The 18,945-nt window shown below is 47.1% G+C and overlaps 1 protein-coding gene across 2 annotated transcripts in view; it reads right to left on the bottom strand.

Moving 5' to 3' along the window:
• TNKS (tankyrase) overlaps positions 1–18,945 on the bottom strand; it is a 349,200-nt gene that overhangs the window by 53,856 nt on the left and 276,399 nt on the right. Inside the window, exons 14-15 of one of the 2 annotated variants that reach the window (XM_075352460.1) lie at positions 18,039–18,184; positions 1,591–1,756 (exon numbers count right to left, since the gene is read on the bottom strand). In XM_075352460.1, coding sequence (XP_075208575.1) covers positions 1,591–1,756; positions 18,039–18,184 — 312 coding nt within the window. The remainder of the gene's footprint in view (positions 1–1,590; positions 1,757–18,038; positions 18,185–18,945) is intronic. The other variant, XM_075352461.1, reaches the window with a different exon arrangement.

Genomic DNA, 18,945 nt, shown 5'->3' with positions numbered 1-18,945 from the left:
AATGACGTCATCGCTGCTAAGTCACCATTTTCTGTGACGTAGCAGCGACATCCCGTCGCTGTGTGTGACATCCAGCAATGACCTGGCCCCTGCTGTGAGGTCGCCGCTCGTTGCTGAATGTCCTGCTTCATTTTTTGGACGTTGTTCTCCTGCTGTGAAGCACACATCGTGTGTGTGACAGCGAGAGAGCGATGAACTGAAGCGAGCAGGGAGGCGGCGTCTGGCAGCCTGCGGTAAGCTGTAACCACGGTAAACATCGGGTAACCAAGAAGCCCTTTCCTTGGTTACCCGATATTTACCTTAGTTACTAGCGTCCACCGCTCTCACGCTGCCAGTGCCGGCTGCCTGCATACGTAGCTGGAGTACACATCGGGTAAATAACCAGATTTGTACTCTGGCTAGGAGTGCAGGGAGCCAGCGCTAAGCGGTGTGCTCTCACACTGTCAGTGCCGGCTCCCTGCTCCCTGCACACGTAACTGGAGTACACATTAGATAATTAACCCAATGTTTACTCTGGCTAGGAGTGCAGGGGACAGGGAGCCGGCACTGGCAGCGTGAGAGCGGCGGACGCTAGTAACTAAGGTAAATATCGGGTAACCAAGAGAAGTGCTTTCCTTGGTTACCTGATATTTACCTTAGTTACGCTTCCACGCGTCGCTGCTAGCTGGGGGCGGGTCACTGATGAGATCTGCCTGTTTGACAGCTCACCAGCGACCATGTAATGACGCAGCAGTGATCCTGATAAGGTCAGATCGCTGGTCGTGATCGCTGCTGCGTCGCTATGTGTGACACCACCCAAAGACCTGGAATCAGCAGGTAAAATTGTTTCAAAGATAACAATTAGCAATGCACTCAACCTCCATGGCCTGTATATACGCACACTCACTACGCAAGACTATTGCTGAACAAAAACCATGTTCAAGCGCGTTTACAGTTTACTCTACAACATTTAGACAAGACTGGGAAATACTGGGAGAATATAATCTGGTCAAATGAGACCAAAATTGAACTCTTTAGATGCTAAAGAGTTCCACCTAAAAAACACCATACCAACAGTGACGTTTGGAGGTGAGAACATCATGGTGTGGGGCTGTTTTTCAGCATGTGGCACTCGCAGGTTTCATATAATCGAAAGGAGGATGAATGGGCGAGACATTGTTGATAAAAACCTGCTGCCATCTACCAGGATGATGAAGATGAAACAAGTCTGGAAATTTCACCCGCTGTATATGTCCACACATTTTAAAATAAACCCCAAGAATGAAAAGTGGGTCTGAATGGTATTCTACAGGCTTTATTACAAGGTTTTGGAAATGGCACAAATATGTCCTTTACTAACCTTTAAAAAAGAAATACATTTCTGGCTTCTATAAAAACCCAAAGAAATATAAAGCCAAGCATACAGCTTCCCCTGGCATAAAGAGAGCAACAACATTTAATTTATGGTTTCAATAACCTTTAGAAATCTTGTTTTTGCCTTTGTAATGAGTTTCCAATGCCCACTAGTGCAAAGCTCTATAAAAAAAATACAACTCTGCAAGCAATAAGTAAAGACTGAACAGGCTCCAATAAAATATTTTGCCATCTTACCTTTAATAACAGTTTGCAGATCTCATATTTTCCTTTAGCAGCTGCTTCATGTAGTGGAGTAAATTTCCAGAGATCTGCCACATTTACAGAGGCCCCATGCCTCACTAACAGCTCTGCCACTTCATAGTGTCCATACGAGCAGGCATTGTGCAAAGGGACTAAGCCGCTGCATATAGAAAGAAAAATACATTTTTAGTTCCTTCACATTTTTTGCTTTACTTGATTTACAGAAAGAGCAGTGTGTGAGCTCGCATCACAATGCAATCTCCAGGACAATAGGCTATGGCCATAAGACGGCATTGTAGCTACAAAAATTCATTACATCACTCGAGATGTACAAGAAGGTCCAAAATTCAGTTTAGAAACACCAATCTGAGTACTACATAAGGAATACACGTTAAAGGGATTTGCCTACTTTGGGAATTTTTTTTTCCTACCTAAATGGAAGTATTTAGGGCTAAAAAGAATTTTTGACATTGGAATAAAAAAATGCAATGTTTGTCTGCTATGTCCTCTATGTTGCACTATACACTGTTGGCTGCAGAATGAATTATCTGAGAATCAGTCAGAACTTGGCCGGACAGTTTGCAGCTTTGCCTTATTCCGAGCTCCTTTCAGCTAGGACCACAGAACACATGAAAGTTGTGCAAGGAAACAAAGCTTGGAAAAGCCCGGCAATGCAAACGTTTTCATGAAACTCAAATGCAAAAATAATTTTTGCAGCCAAATACTTTAAATGTAAGAATAAAAAAAAAAAAAGAAGAAGGGGGTCAGTCAGCCCCCCTCTTCCATCACTGAGCCTCTTGATCTGAAAGTGCAGGAGGACATCACTACATTAAGTGAGTTTTGCCTTCGTACACAGTACCCAGAGCTACGGGGAAACGTGTTGAGATAAGTAGCTGTATTAATTTTTCTATTTCACTGTACATTATGCGGACAATGCAGCGCCCTACGGCACATGTGTAGGGACTATGTTGTGTCAAGAGGCATCTGAAGGCGAATAATGATGCACAATAAAGGACACGTGGGGGGGACTGAATGCTGTGCCCTACGGAGCATGTGTGGGGGACTGAATGCTGTGCCCTGCGGGGCAAGTGTGGGGACTGAATGCTGTTCCCTGCGGGGCAAGTGTGGGGACTGAATGCTGTGCCCTGCGGGGCAAGTGTGGGGACTGAATGCTGTGCCCTGCGGGGCAAGTGTGGTGACTGAATTGCTGTGCCCTACAGGGCATGTGTGGGGACTGAATGCTGTGCCCTACAGGGCACGTGTGGGGACTGAATGCTGTGCCCTGCGGAGCATGTGTGGGGACTGAATGCTGTCCACTACGGGGCATGTGTGGGGACTGAATGCTGTGCCCTACGACTGCCCTTTTTGATTTATTAAACTATCGTGCTGTGCAGCCATTGCTGCTGTTGGTGTGCAATACAAGACGCTGGAGGAAGAATATATGCAGAGGATCCGACCCACAAAGGCCCGCCTCCGAAGCATCCATTCTTTCAACAAAAAGTGTGCCTGGATTCAGCAGCCTACCACTATATAGCAAAATCCTGTGGATGGTTCCCTTTAACCCCTTAACGACCCATGACGTACTAGATACGTCATGGATCGTTTTCCGGTAAGCCCCGCCCCCTGCCGCCGGCGGGCGGCGGCGATCGGCGCACATATCAGCTGTTATCAACAGCTGATGTGTGTGCCTGCTAGCCGCGGGTGGAATCGCTTCCACCCGCGGCCATTAACCCCTTACATTTCGCTGCCAAAGTCTTGGCAGCGATATGTATATGGGCGCCGCCATTACAGTGACTTACCCCGCCCCCGCCGGAAGTCACGTGACATGATCACGTGACTTTCAGCGGTTGCCATGGTAGCACAGGGTCATGTGATGACGCCTGTGGCTAACATGAGTCACTTCCTCTCAATGCCGGAATACAGCCGGCATTGAAAGTGAAGCAGCAAATCTGCAGTTCTCAGCTCTGTAGCTGAGATCTGCAGATTGTGCAAAGCGATCAGATTGCTGATCGCTATAGCCCCCTAGGGGGACTAGTAAAATAAAAAAAAAAAAAGTAAAAGAAAAAGTTTTAAAAAATTAAAAAAAAATAAAAAAACCTAAAAGTTCAAATCACCCCCCTTTCACCCCATTGAAAATTAAAGGGTTAAAAAAATAAAAAATACACACATATTTGGTATCGCCACGTTCAGAAATGCCCGATCTATCAAAATATAAAATCAATGAATCTGATCAGTAAACGGCGTAGCGGCAAAAAAATTCCAAACGCCAAAATTACGTTTTTTGGTCGCCGCAAATTTTGCGCAAAATGCAATAACAGGCGATCAAAACGTAGCATCTGCGCAAAAATGGTACCGTTAAGAACGTCAGGTCAAGACGCAAAAAATAAGCCATCACTGAGCCTCAGATCCTGAAAAATGAGAACCCTACGGGTTTTGGAAAATGGCGCAAAACGTGCGCCACGTTTTTCGGACAAGCTTGTGAATTTTTTTTAACCCCTTAGATACAAGTAAACCTATACATGTTTGGTGTCTACAAACTCGCACCGACCTGAGGCATCATACCCACACATCAGTTTTACCATATAGTGAACACGGTGAATAAAATATCCCAAAAACTATTGTACAATCCCAGTTTTTTTGCAATTTTTCCGCACTTGGAATTTTTTTGCCATTTTCCAGTACACTATATGGTAAAACTTATGGTTTCATTTAAAAGTACAACTCGTCCCGCAAAAAACAAGCCCTCATATGGCAAGATTGATGGAAAAATAAAAAAGTTACGCCTCTCGGAAGAAGGGGAGCAAAAAACAAAAACGCAAAAACGGAAAGTGCCCGGGGGCTGAAGGGGTTAAAGATAAGTAGTGTATATTTTTAGACTCTAAGATACCTGTGTATAACATTGACCCCAGGTATAGGCAACAGAAAATAAAATATTTTATACTAACAAATTTCTTTGATGGAAAGGTGCAAGATATAAAAGGGAACCCGTAACTTGAGTCACACTGCCCAAACCACAGACGACATGAATCAGCTCCAGCATTTCAGAGATTATATACTTCTAAGATCAAGCCAGGAACTATAGCTGGAGACAAGGCTAGTCTAGTTCTTATGACTTCTCTTAATTCTGCCACAGCAAACTATGGCAGAGACCTGTCAATCACGTGGAGCGAAGTTGGCTGGGGGTGGAGCCAGAAAAATCAAGTCTCCAGCTGGACCTACAAACCTTATTTTCTCTGAAATGCTGGAGCATCTCAGAGAGGTAATACCTGAATAATTGTGCACTTATGCTCAGATTCATGCTGGCTGTGGATTGGGCAGCATGAATTGGTTGACAGGTTCCATTTAATACCATTATTGGTGGAGTCTCTGGGAAGGGGGGGGGGGGGGACTAGTCAGCACTACTGATCATTGTTATTGAGCAAAAGTATCCGAAATATGCTACACTTGAATTAGCAGTTGGGGTGGGGAGCCCCTACATGTTTGATTGGTTACTGGCTGGGGAACTATAAAGGCTCAAAATATGGTATGTTAACCCCTTCAGCCCCGGGGCACTTTCAGTTTTTGCGTTTTTGTTTTTTGCTCCCCTTCTTCCGAGAACCGTAACTTTTTTTATTTTTCCGTCCATCTTGCCATATCAGGGCTTGTTTTTTGCGGGACAAGTTGTACTTTTAAATGAAACCATAAGTTTTACCATATGGTGTACTGGAAAACAGCAAAAAAATTCCAAATGCGGAAAAATTGCAAAAAAAAGTGTGATGGCACAATAGTTTTTGGGATGTTTTATTCATGGTGTTCACTATATGGTAAAACTGATGTGTGGGTATGATGCCTGAGGTCGGTGCGAGTTTGTAGACACCAAACATGTATAGGTTTACTTGTATCTTAGGCTATGTGCGCACAGTGCGTTTTTCGCGACATTTTTCGGGTGCGTTTTTGGCCTCAAAACTGCAGGACTTTGCTTCCCCAGCAAAGTCTATGAGTTTTCATTTTTGCTGTCCGCACACATCTGTTTTTTTTACCTGCGTTTTTGAGTTAAAAAAAAAAAAAATGGACATGTCAGTTCTTTCCTGCGTTTTTCCCCCATGCAATGCATTGGAAAAACGCAGCAAAACGCAGAGATCAAAAACGCAGCAAAACGCAGCCAAAAACGCACCAAATCGCGGCAAAAACGCATGCGTTTTTTGGACGCAGGTGCGTTTTTGTGCGTTTTAGCGGACAAAAACGCACAAAAACGCAGCGTCAAAAAGACGCATTGTGCGAACCTAGCCTAAGGGGTTAAAAAAAATTCACAAGTTTGTCCAATAAAAGTGGCGCACGTTTTGCGCCATTTTCCGAAACACGTAGCGTTCTTATTTTTTTGGATCTATGGCTCAGTGACTGCTTATTTTTTGCGTCTCGAGCTGACGTTTCTAATGGTACAATTGTTGCGCAGATGCTACGTTTTGATCGCCTGTTATTGCATTTTGCGTAAAACTTGCGGCGACCAAAAAATGTATTTTTGGCGTTTGGAATTTTTTTGCCACTACGCCGTTTACCAATCAGATTAATTGATTTTATATTTTGATAGATCGGGCATTTCTGAACGCGGCGATACCAAATATGTGTATATTTATTTTTTAAAACTTTAATTTTCAATGGGGGAAAAGGGGTGATTTCAACTTTTAGGTTTTTGTTTTTTTTTTAAACTTTTTTTTTTACTTTTTTTTAAATTTTACTAGTCCCCCTAGGGGGCTATAGCGATCAGCAATCCGATCGCTATTATGTATCTGCTGATCACAGCTATACAGCTGTAAACAGTAGATACAGCCACTTTCTTTTTCCCTTTGCTCTGTGCCGAGGGAAAACGAAAGTGAAACATCATAGCTGCAGGCGTCCTCACATGACCCTGTGCTACGATGGCAACCACCGATAGTCACTGAGTCACGAACGTGACTTCCGGTGGGGGTGGCGGTAAGTAAAAAACATGGCCGCGCGCATTTAGATCTTGCTGCCAGACTTTGGCAGCAAGATTTAAGGGGTTAATGGCCGCGGGTGGAAGCGATTCCACCCGCGGCTAGCAGGCACACGTCAGCTGTTGAAAACAGCTGATATGTGTGCCGATCGCCGCTGCCTGCCCGCGGCAGGGGGCGGGGCTTAACGGGACACGCTCCATGACGGGTATATCTGTCCATGGTCGTGAAGGGGTCAAAGCAACCAAAAAAAAAAAAATGCTGTCCCAATGTGGAGCTTGAGGCAAATGGGGAGTACCAGTTATTGTGGGAGTAGAGTATGGAAGGGTTGTAGAAGAAAAGAAGGCAGTGACCGAATTGCACAATGCAAGGCATGGATTTCTCAGTAAGGATGTAGATTAATTCATTGTTGGCGATGGTGTATGTAATACAAGCCATTTCACTTACTAGGAAAGACAGTCAGTGTAAATTTATAATGTAAAGAGAAGTTTTAAATATATTGTGACAGTCGTACACTGTAACAATGTGAGATGGTGTGTAGCTGTAATGATAGAATTGTAAGGCTTATATAGATAAATATACAAGCAGTACAATGAGTAAGTATATAGTGACAGACGAAGCAGCACTATAGAGCAGTTGAGCCCTGATCACATCACCTGCACTCCAGCAATATGGCAGCCACTCAGAGCGGGTTCAGTAGGAAGAGGGCCATTTGTTTATTGCTGGCTGCTTGCACTGACAGCTTCTAAGTGTATGGCCTGACAGAAAAGAGCTGTGATACGTCCAGGAAAGCAGAGGACAGTCACTGTGCGGTAGCTCCTGGAAGCAGGCGAGTGTAGCTGTGCACAGTTCTCCTAGTTATTCCATAGGGTGCTTTATAAATGCTTTGCGGATCATAAAAGAAGCAGTGGAGCTTCTGAATCCCTGTGACAATGGATGTAAGCACCTTTTAGCAATAATTAGTCTTGCTAAAAAGTGTCTTATTGCACAAAACACCCCCCCCAAAAATTCCCATATTTTATGAAAATTGAAGCCACAGTTTAGGCTCTGTGCGCACTGGGAAATGAAATTTCCTTGCGTAAATTCCGCATGCTCTCAAAGATTACCGCACCCGCGGTAAAAAACCGCGGGAAACCGCACCCGAAAACCGCATGCGGTTTGCTGCGGTTTTACCGCGGCATTGTTCGCGGTATTGCCGCGGTTTTGCCGCTTGCGGGTTGGGATGTGCTTTATTGCATTCAATGCAATAAAGCACATTGAAGAAAAAAAAAAAAATACATTTAATTCTGATAGTGGATAGACAGAAGAATAGATAGAGGGATAGATAGATAGACAGACAGAGGGATAGATAGAGAGATAGATGACAGATCGCTGCATTTCCCACGGTCGGCAGTGAGTTCACATTACCGGCCATGGGAAATGATTGGTAATTACCTCTGCTGTCTGCTGCATTCAGCCTGTGTCTGTGTTAGTCGCGGCTGGATGGAAGCAGTGCAGGACGCCGGAGCCGGAGCTGTGGACTACGCCGGAGCTTTGTTTGGGAGGGGTTAATAAAATGGTGAACGAGGCTTGTTGGTTTTATTTAAAATAAAGGATTTTTCTGTGTGTGTGTTTTATTCACTTTACTTACGGGTTGATCATGTCAGCTGTCACATAGACGCTGCCATGATCAAGCCTGGAGTTAATGGCGGTGGTCCCCCATCACCATTAACCCCTTGTATTACCTTGCCACCACTGCTACACGGTGGCAAAAAGAGCCGAGGACACGCCGGTATTGTCGCATAATGCATGCGACAGTGCCGGGGCAGCTGCGGCTGATATTCTAGGCTGCGGGAGGGGGAGTGAGGCGGGGGACATTAACCCTGCCCCTCTCCCTCCCCAGCCTGAGAATACCGGCCCGCCGCTGTGTGCTTACCTCGGCTGGAAGGTAAATATGCAGCGGAGCCCACGTTCTTTGTTTTCTATATTTCCGTTTTCTTTCTATGTGTGTTCTATGTGTCTGTGTCTATGTGTCTGTGATGTGTTCTATGTCTGTGATGTCTGTGTGTGTGATCTGTGTGTGTTTACTCTCTGCACGGTTTCCTCTTCCTGTAATGACATCACTTCCCTGCAAAACCGCAGACAAGCGATGTACATTACCGGAGGTAAACCGCGAAATACCGCAGGGAATAACGCAGGAAAACGCAGTGAACCGCACAGAATTTGCTGCCTGCGTTATTCCCTGCGGGATTTCATGATTAACATTGAGTCAATGGAGTGAAATCCCGCAGCGATGTGCGGAAAAGAAGTGACATGCACTTGATTTTGCTGCGGGATTCCCGCAGCAAAACATGCAGCTGTCAAATTCCGCCCAGTGCGCACAGGATTTTTTTTCTCCATAGGATTTGCTGGTGATTCACTGCAGAGATGTTATGAACATTTTCTGCAGCGAAACATGCAGCAAATCCGCGGAAAATCCGCGGCAAAATCCGGTAAGTGCGCACATAGCCTTAGAAAGGTTTATAGGATATATAGCACAGGTGTGCTCAGGTACTTGCAGAGCTTGGTTGAGTATCGTGGGTGTTCGGATATTTTGCCAGTGAGACAACGATCACAAGGCACGGACTTACTTCACTGTATGATGTGTGTGCAGGCACACCAGGAAGAGCCAAAGTCTCTGAATGGCTCTCCCAGGGCATGAAATAGCGTGAAAAATAAATAACCCATCCCTCCTGCCAAAAATGCTCTGTGTATGGCCCGCAGTTTGTGGGCAGAGACCCAACAGGCCAATCACTGACTTTCCATAATGCTCGTTACTCATGTGGACTTAGTCAGAGCATCTGATCAGCTCGAATAGAGTAGCGAGCATACAAGCATTTCAGTGCTCGCCCATCACGAGTAATCACGTCACTATACAGCAATCCTAAGTGACACTCTTCACTCCCTCCTCAGTCCGATGTGCCAGCCCCGATCACCTTCAGTGCTGACAATCTGGCCAATTATTTCATAGAAAAAAAAAAAAGAATTTTGTTTACTTACCGTAAATTCTTTTTCTTATAGTTCCGTATTGGGAGACCCAGACATTGGGTGTATAGCTGCTGCCTCCGGAGGACACACAAAGTACTACACTAAAAAGTGTAGCTCCTCCCTCTGAGCCTATACACCCTCTGGAGAACCAGATCTAGCCAGTTTAGTGCAAAAGCTGAAGGAGAATAGCCACCCACAAGTAAAAACAGAGCAAGAACCGGAACAACCGTAGACTCTGTCCACGACAACAGCCGGTGATAACACGCGGAACAAGAAACTGCCAACAGGCAACAGGGAGGGTGCTGGGTCTCCCAATACGGAACTATAAGAAAAAGAATTTACGGTAAGTAAACAAAATTCTCTTTTTCTTTATCGTTCCTATGGGAGACCCAGACATTGGGACGTCTCAAAGCAGTCCATGGGTGGGAATAAACAGAAAAACTGAGAAGTAGGCAGAGCCTAACTTCACAAATGGGCGACAGCCGCCTGAAGGATGCGTCTGCCCAAGCTCGCATCTGCCGAAGCATGAGCATGCACTTGGTAGTGCTTTGAAAAGGTATGCAGGCTAGTCCAAGTGGCAGCCTGACAGACTTGCTGAGCCGTAGCCTGGTGCCTGAAAGCCCAAGAGGCACCGACAGGTCTGGTCGAGTGTGCCTTGATCCCCGGCGGGGGAGGCACCTGAGAACACTGGTAGGCATCCGAAATGGTCGAACTAATCCAACGGGCTAAGGTCGGCTTAGAAGCAGAGAGGCCCTTACGCCGACCTGTGGTTAGCACAAAAAGAGAGGTGCACCGCCTAAGAGCAGCGGTGCGAGACACATAGATCCGGAGCGCCCGCACCAGATCCAGAGTATGCAACGCTTTTTCAAAGCGATGAACAGGAGCCGGACAAAAGGAAGGCAGGGTAATGTCCTGGTTAAGGTGGAAAGGAGAAACCACATTAGGGAGAAAGTCCGTAGTCGGACGGAGAACCACCTTGTCTTGATGAAAAACCAAAAAAGGTGACTCCGAAGAGAGCGCAGCCAAATCAGAGACTCTCCTGAGGGAAGTTATGGCCACTAGAAAGACCACTTTCTGTGAAAGACGAAACAAAGAAACCTCCCTAAGAGACTCAAAGGGGGGTTTCTGCAAGGCCGTGAGGACCAAATAGAGGTCCCAGGGATCCAAGGGCCGCCGGTAAGGCGGAATGATGTGAGACGCGCCCTGCATGAAGGTGCGGACCTGAGCCAGCCGGGCGATACGCCGCTGGAACAGCACTGAGAAAGCCGAGACTTGTCCCTTGAGAGAATTGAGGGACAGTCCTAGCTGCAGACCGGACTGTAGAAAGGACAGAAGGGTCGGCAAAGAAAAAAGGCCAAGGAGCATGGCCGGAAGAGCGACACCAGGACAGGAAAATTTTCCAAGTCCTGTGATAGATTTTGGCCGAGGAAGACTTCCGAGCCCGAGTCATAGTGGAAATGACTTCAGGAGGAATACCAGAAGCCGTCAAGATCCAGGACTCAAGAGCCACGCCGTCAATCTGAGAGCCGCAGAATTCTGGCGAAAAAACGGACCTTGTGAGAGAAGGTCTGGACGGTCCGGAAGATGCCACGGCACCTCTACGGACAGATGGAGCAGGTCTGGGTACCAAGCTCGCCTGGGCCAGTCCGGAGCAATGAGGATGACCCAACGGCCCTCCATTCTGATCTTGCGCAGGACTCTGGGCAAGAGAGCTAGAGGGGGAAACACGTAGGACAGACGAAACTGGGACCAGTCTTGAACCAGAGCGTCCGCTGCGAAGGCCTGAGGATCGTGGGAGCGAGCCACGTAAATCGGAACCTTGTTGTTGTGACGGGATGCCATTAGGTCCACGTCCGGAGTGCCCCACTTGCGGCAGATTGACTGAAATACTGCCGGATGCAGGGACCACTCGCCACTGTCCACGGTTTGACGGCTGAGATAATCTGCCTCCCAGTTTTCCACGCCTGGGATGTGGACTGCGGATATGGTGGACTTGGAGTCGTCCGTCCATTGAAGGATATGTTGTACCTCCATTATTGCCAGGCGGCTGCGTGTCCCGCCTTGGTGATTGATGTAGGCAACCGCTGTCGCGTTGTCTGACTGAACTCGGATGTGCTTGCCCGCCAACAGGTGGTGAAAAGCTAGGAGAGCCAGGAGCACGGCTCTGGTTTCCAGCACATTGATCGAAAGGGCTGACTCGGACGGAGTCCAAGTGCCCTGTGCTCGGTGGTGGAGACATACCGCTCCATAGCCGGATAGACTGGCATCCGTGGTGAGGACCACCCAAGACGGAGCCAGGAAGGAGCGTCCCTGAGACAGAGAGAGGGGCCGAAGCCACCACTGAAGAGAGCTCCTGGTCTGTGGCGACAGAGCCACTAACCTGTGCAAGGAGGAAGGCCGCTTGTCCCAACAGCGGAGAATGTCCAGCTGCAGAGGACGCAGATGGAACTGGGCAAAGGGAACAGCCTCCATTGACGCCACCATCTGGCCCAGCACCTGCATCAGGTGCCTGATGGAATAACGGCGGGGCCTCAGCAGAGAGCGCACCACCAGTTGGAGGGACTGCTGTTTGATTAAGGGCAACTTCACAAGTGCCGGCAGAGTCTCGAACTGCATCCCTAGGTACGTGAGCCTCTGGGTCGGAGTCAGAGTGGATTTGGGCAGATTGACCAGCCACCCGAATTGGGCTAGAGTGGCGAGAGTGAGCGAGACACTCCGCTGACAGTCTGCGCTGGATGAAGCCTTGACTAGAAGGTCATCCAGGTAAGGAATCACTGCCAACCCCTGGAGGTGCAGAACCGCAATCACTGCTGCCATGACCTTGGTGAATACCCGAGGGGCCGTGGCTAACCCGAAGGGGAGAGCCACGAATTGGAAATGTTCCTCTCCGATTGCAAAACGTAGCCAACGCTGGTGAGAAACTGCAATTGGCACATGCAGATAGGCATCTCTGATGTCGATGGATGCCAGGAAATCCCCTTGGGTCATTGAGGCAATGACTGACCGCAGAGATTCCATGCGAAAATGCCGCACCTGAACATGCTTGTTGAGAAGCTTGAGATCCAGGATGGGCCGGAAGGAACCGTCCTTTTTGGGGACCAGGAAGAGATTTGAGTAGAAACCTCTGAACCGTTCCCGGGCGGGAACCGGTACAATTACTCCGTTGGCCTGCAAGGATGCCACGGCCTGAGAGAAGGCGGCGGCCTTGGAACAGGGGGGAGTTGACAGAAAAAAATCTGTTTGGCGGGCTGGAAGAGAATTCTATCCTGTAGCCTTGGGAGATGACATCCCGCACCCACTGATCGGAGACGTGTTGAAACCACGCGTCGCCAAAGTGGGAGAGTCTGCCACCGACTAAGGACGTTGCTGGCGCGGACAGATAGTCAAGAGGAGGCTGCCTTAGTGGCAGCAGCTCCTGCGGTCTTCTGTGGACGCGCTTTTGTGCGCCAGTTGGATTTTTGGTCCTTGGCTGAGTTAGTGGACGAGGCCGAGGGCTTAGAGGACGACCAGTTGGAGGAACGAAAGGAACGAAACCTCGACTGGTTCCTACCCTGGACAGGTTTCCTGGTTTTGGTTTGTGGCATGGAAGTACTCTTCCCGCCAGTAGCTTCCTTAATAATTTCATCCAGTTGTTCACCGAATAGCCTGGACCCAGCAAAAGGGAGCCCAGCAAGGTACTTCTTTGAAGAAGCATCTGCCTTCCACTCTCGAAGCCACAAGATCCTGCGGATAGCGATGGAATTAGCCGAAGCCTCCAGCATGGCACGACATGGCATAGGATGAAAAAGCGGAAGCTTGGGAAGTTAAAGCAACCATTTCGGGCATAGATTCCCTGGCGAGGGAATGCATCTCCTCTAGAGAAGCAGAGATGGCTTTGAGAGCCCACACTGCTGCAAAAGATGGGGAGAACGAGGCCCCTGCCGCCTCATATACAGATTTGGCCAGAAAGTGAACCTGGCGGTCAGTGGAATCCTTAAGAGAGGTGCCATCAGCCACTGATACAACGGTCCGGGCTGAGAGTCTAGACACCGGGGGGTCTACCTTTGGTGAATGAGCCCACTCCTTGACCACCTCAGGTGGAAAGGGAAAACGGTCATCAGAACCACGCTTTGGGAAGCGTTTGTCAGGACAGGCCCTAGGCTTGGTCACAGCGGCCTGAAAACTGGAGTGGTTAAAGAACACACTCTTTGTCCTCTTAGGCAAGGTAAACTGGTGCTTTTCTGCCAGAGAGGGTTGCTCCTCTGATACTGGCGGATTGAGGTCCAGTACAGAATTAATGGACGCAATCAAATCACTAACATCTGAGTCACTTTCGGACAGATCAATGGGGCACATGGAGGTAGCCTCCGAGCCCCCTGTAAAGGCATCCTCCTCGTCCCGCGAGTCAGCTTCTGAAACAGAGCCGCGGGACGAGGAAGGGGAGGGAGCCCTACGTCTCCTCTTAGGAGGACGGGGTCTGGGACCAGATGAAGAATCCTCTGTGAGCTCCGCTGAGAGAGCCCTAGCAGCAGAGGCACCCTGTGAAGGGGGCTGATGCATGTTCAGCAAAGTCCGGGACAGCTGTCCCATGGAGTCGGCAAAAGACTGGGAGATTGACCTAGATAAGGATTCTACCCAAGCCGGGGGTTCAGCCACAGGGACCGGAGCAGCCTGAGAGACCACTGGGGGGGCTATTCCAGGCTGAGGCATCGTCAGGTTAGAGCAGGCATCACAATGTGGATAGGTGCTCGGTTCAGGCAGTAGGAGCTTACATGCAGTGCATACTGAATACAGCTTTGGAGCCTTGCTCCTCGTGTGAGACATGCTGCTGAAGTGGGGGCTCTGCCAGAGTGACCCCCAGAGAGTATATACAGAGGCCCACAACCAGAGGTTGTGGCTTACCAGACCGCTGGAGCGGTGTTGTGTGCCCTCCAGATCCCGAAGCCTGGACCCCCAAGCACCTCAGCAGGGATGCTGCAGCCAGTGTTGATCGCAGAGAAAACGCTGATAAAATGGCGCCGGAGCGAGGAGAGGGGGCGGGACCTACTCTGAGAGCGGGATCTGGAGGGCCAAAGAGACTTACAGGGGAGGAGACATGTACCCAGTGAGGAGTGTCCCTCCCCTGTGCAGAACGGCCGCTGGGCGGAGCCGCACTGTCCCTCTGTATGAATGACATGCGAGGGCAGTGAAACCGAAAGTAGGCCTCCGGCGAAGCCGGGGCCTAAATTTGAGCGGCGCGGCCGGCGCGCAGGCACCATCGGCGCGGTTCTCAGGCGACAGCCAGAGAACCGGCCGGAAATGTCAGAAAACTCACTCAGCACACTCTCCCACAACAATAAAGTACAGGGACCCCCATATATAAATGTCTCAGGTACTTAGCTTGCTGAGACGCAGGGTTCCAAGTCCCTGGGGGCGAGTGCTCCGGTCCAGCAGGATCCTGAAGGGCTGCGGATGGAGACCGGTCTCCTGCCAAGCATGGAGAACAGTGCTGGCTCCCACTTCAAGCCAGAGCCCGAGGGATGGTGAAGGAGCGCGGCATGTAAGGCTCCAGCCTTGGAATCAACCTTAACAGCACCGCCGACACAGTGGGGTGAGAAGGGACATGCCGGGGGTCCAGACTTGGACCCGCTTTTCTTCAAACTTTCCAAAAATGAAAAATCAGATGAGAATGCATGTGTGGATGTATGCCTCCTGAACACAAAGCAATGAACTGGCTAGATCTGGTTCTCCAGGGGGTGTATAGGCTCAGAGGGAGGAGCTACACTTTTTAGTGAAGTACTTTGTGTGTCCTCCGGAGGCAGAAGCTATACACCCAATGTCTGGGTCTCCCATAGGAACGATAAAGAAAAAAAGGATCCCATCTGACAGGAAATGGTCTCCCAATGGCTCCTCTTCCCTCCCACACTTTTTGTCTTTGAATAGGTCACAGAAGAAGAGGTTACCTGGCTCATCAATTCTTCTCACCCTACTACCAGTGACCCTATTCCCTCTCCCCTTCTTCAGTCCCTCTGCCCAGCTGTCACCACTCACCTAACTAAAATATTTAACCCCTCTTTATTCTGGTATCTTTCCCTCCTCCAAACATGCCAATATACACTCATAACTAAAAAACTAAAACAAACATCCCTTACGCAAAATTGTGCTGCTATAGACCTGTCTTTAATCTCTCCTTTATCGCTAAACTCCTGGAAGGCTTGGTCCTCCCTCCTCTACATCGCAGATAACTCTTCTTGACCCTTTAGTAGAGGCACTTTCAGTAAACTCTTTAATGATCTAGTAAAAACAAAATCTTATGGTCACTACTCCTTGCTGATTCTCTTGGATCTCTCTGCTCCATTCGATACTGTGGATCACCAGCTCCTCACTGTGCTCCGCTCTATCGGGCTCAAGGACACCGCTCTGACTTAGGCTATGTGCACATGTTGCAGAAATGTCTGCCTCTTTTGGTAGGAAAAATACTGCGGCCAAAATGCACGTTTTTGCTGCAATTTAAAGCATTTTTTGGGTTTTTCTTTTATTGTTTTCAATGGTGAAAGCGCAGCCAAAAACACAAAACATTGACATGCTGCAGATTATTTCTGCAACCAAATCTGCACGGAAAAAATTCAGAATGTGTTTGTAGCACTTCAGGATTCGCAGACTTTGCTGGCATAAGGATTTCCTTACAGATTTGTGATAATACTGCATTAAAAAACAAAAAAAAACAAACAAAAAAACCCCACACACTTTGTGCACACAGCCTTAGTTATCCTCCTACCTCTCTGACCATGTCACAATCATTTGCAAGCTCTTACTCCCCTTACTGTTGAGGTTCCTCAGGTTTTCAAGTCCTAGGCCCCTGCTTTCTATAGACTGCCCCTATTGGACAAATAATCAGCAGATTTGATTTTCAGTACTATCCATATGCTGATGACACCTAATTGTACACAGTCTCCTGACGTCACTCCTGCATTACTAGAAAATATCAGTGATTGTCTGTCTGCTATTGCCAACATCATGTCCTCCCTCTATCTAAAACGGAAATCGGTGAAAAACTGAACTTCTCATCTTTCCTCCCTTTACTAACCTTCCTAGTATTACCATTTCCTTCTGTGATTCTACCATTCCTCCCCAGCAGCACACCAGCTGTCTTGGGAATTATTTTTGATCTTTCCTTCATGCCCTATATCCGATCACTCGCTCGCTCATGGTACCTGCACCTCAAAAAGATCTCTAGAATTCAACCTTTCTTACATTTGACTCTACAAAAACTCTTACTTATTCATTCACACTTGGTCTCTTGCAACTCTTTACTAATCTGTCTCCTTTTTACTAAACTGTTCATTCTCCAATCTATCATGAATGCAACAACCAGGAGCATATTCCTCTCCTACCGCCACACCGAAGCCATCACCATGCGCCAGTCTTTTCACTGGTTGCCCATATGCTAAAGAATCAAGAAAGCTTTACAGTTCTGAAACGCCTAACATCTCTGTTTATCACCCTACCTGTCCACTTAATTCTATTAATGACTTAAGACTAACATCCTCTATAATCTGAGACTTCTACTCCCATCTCTCATGCTGCGCCAGTTTTCGGAAATGCGCTACGCCAGACAACTAGTTTAATTCCCAGTATCCACAGTTTCACGCGTGCCCTAAAAACAAATTTGTTTACTGAGCAAAGGTGATAGGACATTCTAATCTAATTATCCCCCATTCTCTCTTCTATGTACTCAGAAGCACTGACTGACAGCCAACTCAAAGCTGATGAACGGCAGTCAGTGCTAGGGTGCGGTTACAGCTGCAGCTCACTCAGGCTTCTCCGCCTCGCCTTTATGACTGAAAGCCGGAGGCTGCTAGGAGGAATAAAGTGTATTTCTTCCTTGTAGCCATGTTTTCACCTCAGTTGTTGTACAGCTTTAGAATGCTATTACCCAGTAGATAAACCTCATATCTACAGGTTAATGATTTTTTTTTTTTTTTACATGACAAGCTACCTTTAAACTTACAAAATGGAAAAAAAAATTGAAAATTATCTACATATTCTGCATATCACTTATTCACTATAAAAGTCTTATTTCAAAGTAAGGCTATGCGCGCACACTGCGTCTTTTTGACGCTGCGTTTTTGGCCGCTAAAACGCACAAAAACGCACCTGCGTCGAAAAAACGCATAAAAACGCATGCGTTTTTGCCGCGATTTGGTGCGTTTTTGGCTGCGTTTTTGATCTCTGCGTTTTGCTGCGTTTTTCAAATGCATTGCATGGGGGGAAAACGCAGAAAAACGCAGGAAAGAACTGACATGTCCATTTTTTTTTTTAACTCAAAAACGCAGGTAAAAAAAACAGATGTGTGCAGACAGCAAAAATGAAAACTCAGACTTTGCTGGGGAAGCAAAGTCCTGCAGTTTTGAGGCCAAAAACGCACCCGAAAAACGCGCAAAAACGCCGCGAAAAACGCACTGTGCGCACATAGCCTAAATTCAGAATTAAACAAAAAAATAAAACAAAACAGTTTGACAAACCTACCCTTTATCTTTGGCATGTACATCAGCACCATGATGTAGTAGATATTCCACAACGGAAACTCTGTTATAACCAGCAGCAAAGTGTAATGGAGTTGAATGGCGACCTTCAAGATCCCTGCAGTTCACGTTTTGGGGGCTGCATAGCTGCTATAAAGAAATTATGAAATAAAAAAAAACAAAAAAAAAAATAATAAAAAGTAATGAATAAAAGTTTAGTATGACTATGGATTCTGTAAAAGAAAAACTAAAGTTAATCTAGAGAAGCACATTGTAATTAGAAATATAAGCATATTTTCTTCCAGCATATCATCATGAAAATAAAGAACATGTGAATGGCCTATTTAAGCAATTTGTTTTCCATTTTGATTATCAAAAACCTGCAGGACAAATATTAACACCACTTAAGAGGATTCAAGCAAAACCAATCAACCAAAATGCAAGCAAAGCAACATGTACTCTTAGTTTACACTTTTGTCATAAAGAGAATTTGGATTTTTTTTTTTTAATTTGCTTCATTTTTTACATTTCATTTTTAATATTTAGGCTACACACACTGCCAATGTTTTTTTTTTTGTTATTGCCAATTTCTGCTGTAACTGGGGCTGGTATATTAGCCCCGATTACAGGGTATCTCGGCCTCCCAGGTCTCCCAGTACCCAGCAGTTCCTGCTCTCTCCCTACACCCAGTGCTCATGTTATCATTGGGTCTGGAGGATGCACCGTCTCACACACATATTCAGGCAGGATGTAAAATCTTCTGTAAATGGCTTACATTGCATTCATGTTTTACGCCACTGTTTTTTTACCACTAGGATGTTTAAAGTTTATTAGCAACATAGAAGTAGATAAAGGGAATCTCTCAACTGGTTTTTGCAACCTAATCTGAGATCAGGGTCAGTTGGTCCTTA

Source organism: Anomaloglossus baeobatrachus, chromosome 1 (genome assembly GCF_048569485.1).
Source record: "Anomaloglossus baeobatrachus isolate aAnoBae1 chromosome 1, aAnoBae1.hap1, whole genome shotgun sequence".
In the NCBI taxonomy this organism is placed as follows: domain Eukaryota; kingdom Metazoa; phylum Chordata; class Amphibia; order Anura; family Aromobatidae; genus Anomaloglossus; species Anomaloglossus baeobatrachus.
This window is presented reverse-complemented; position numbering and strand designations above follow the sequence as displayed.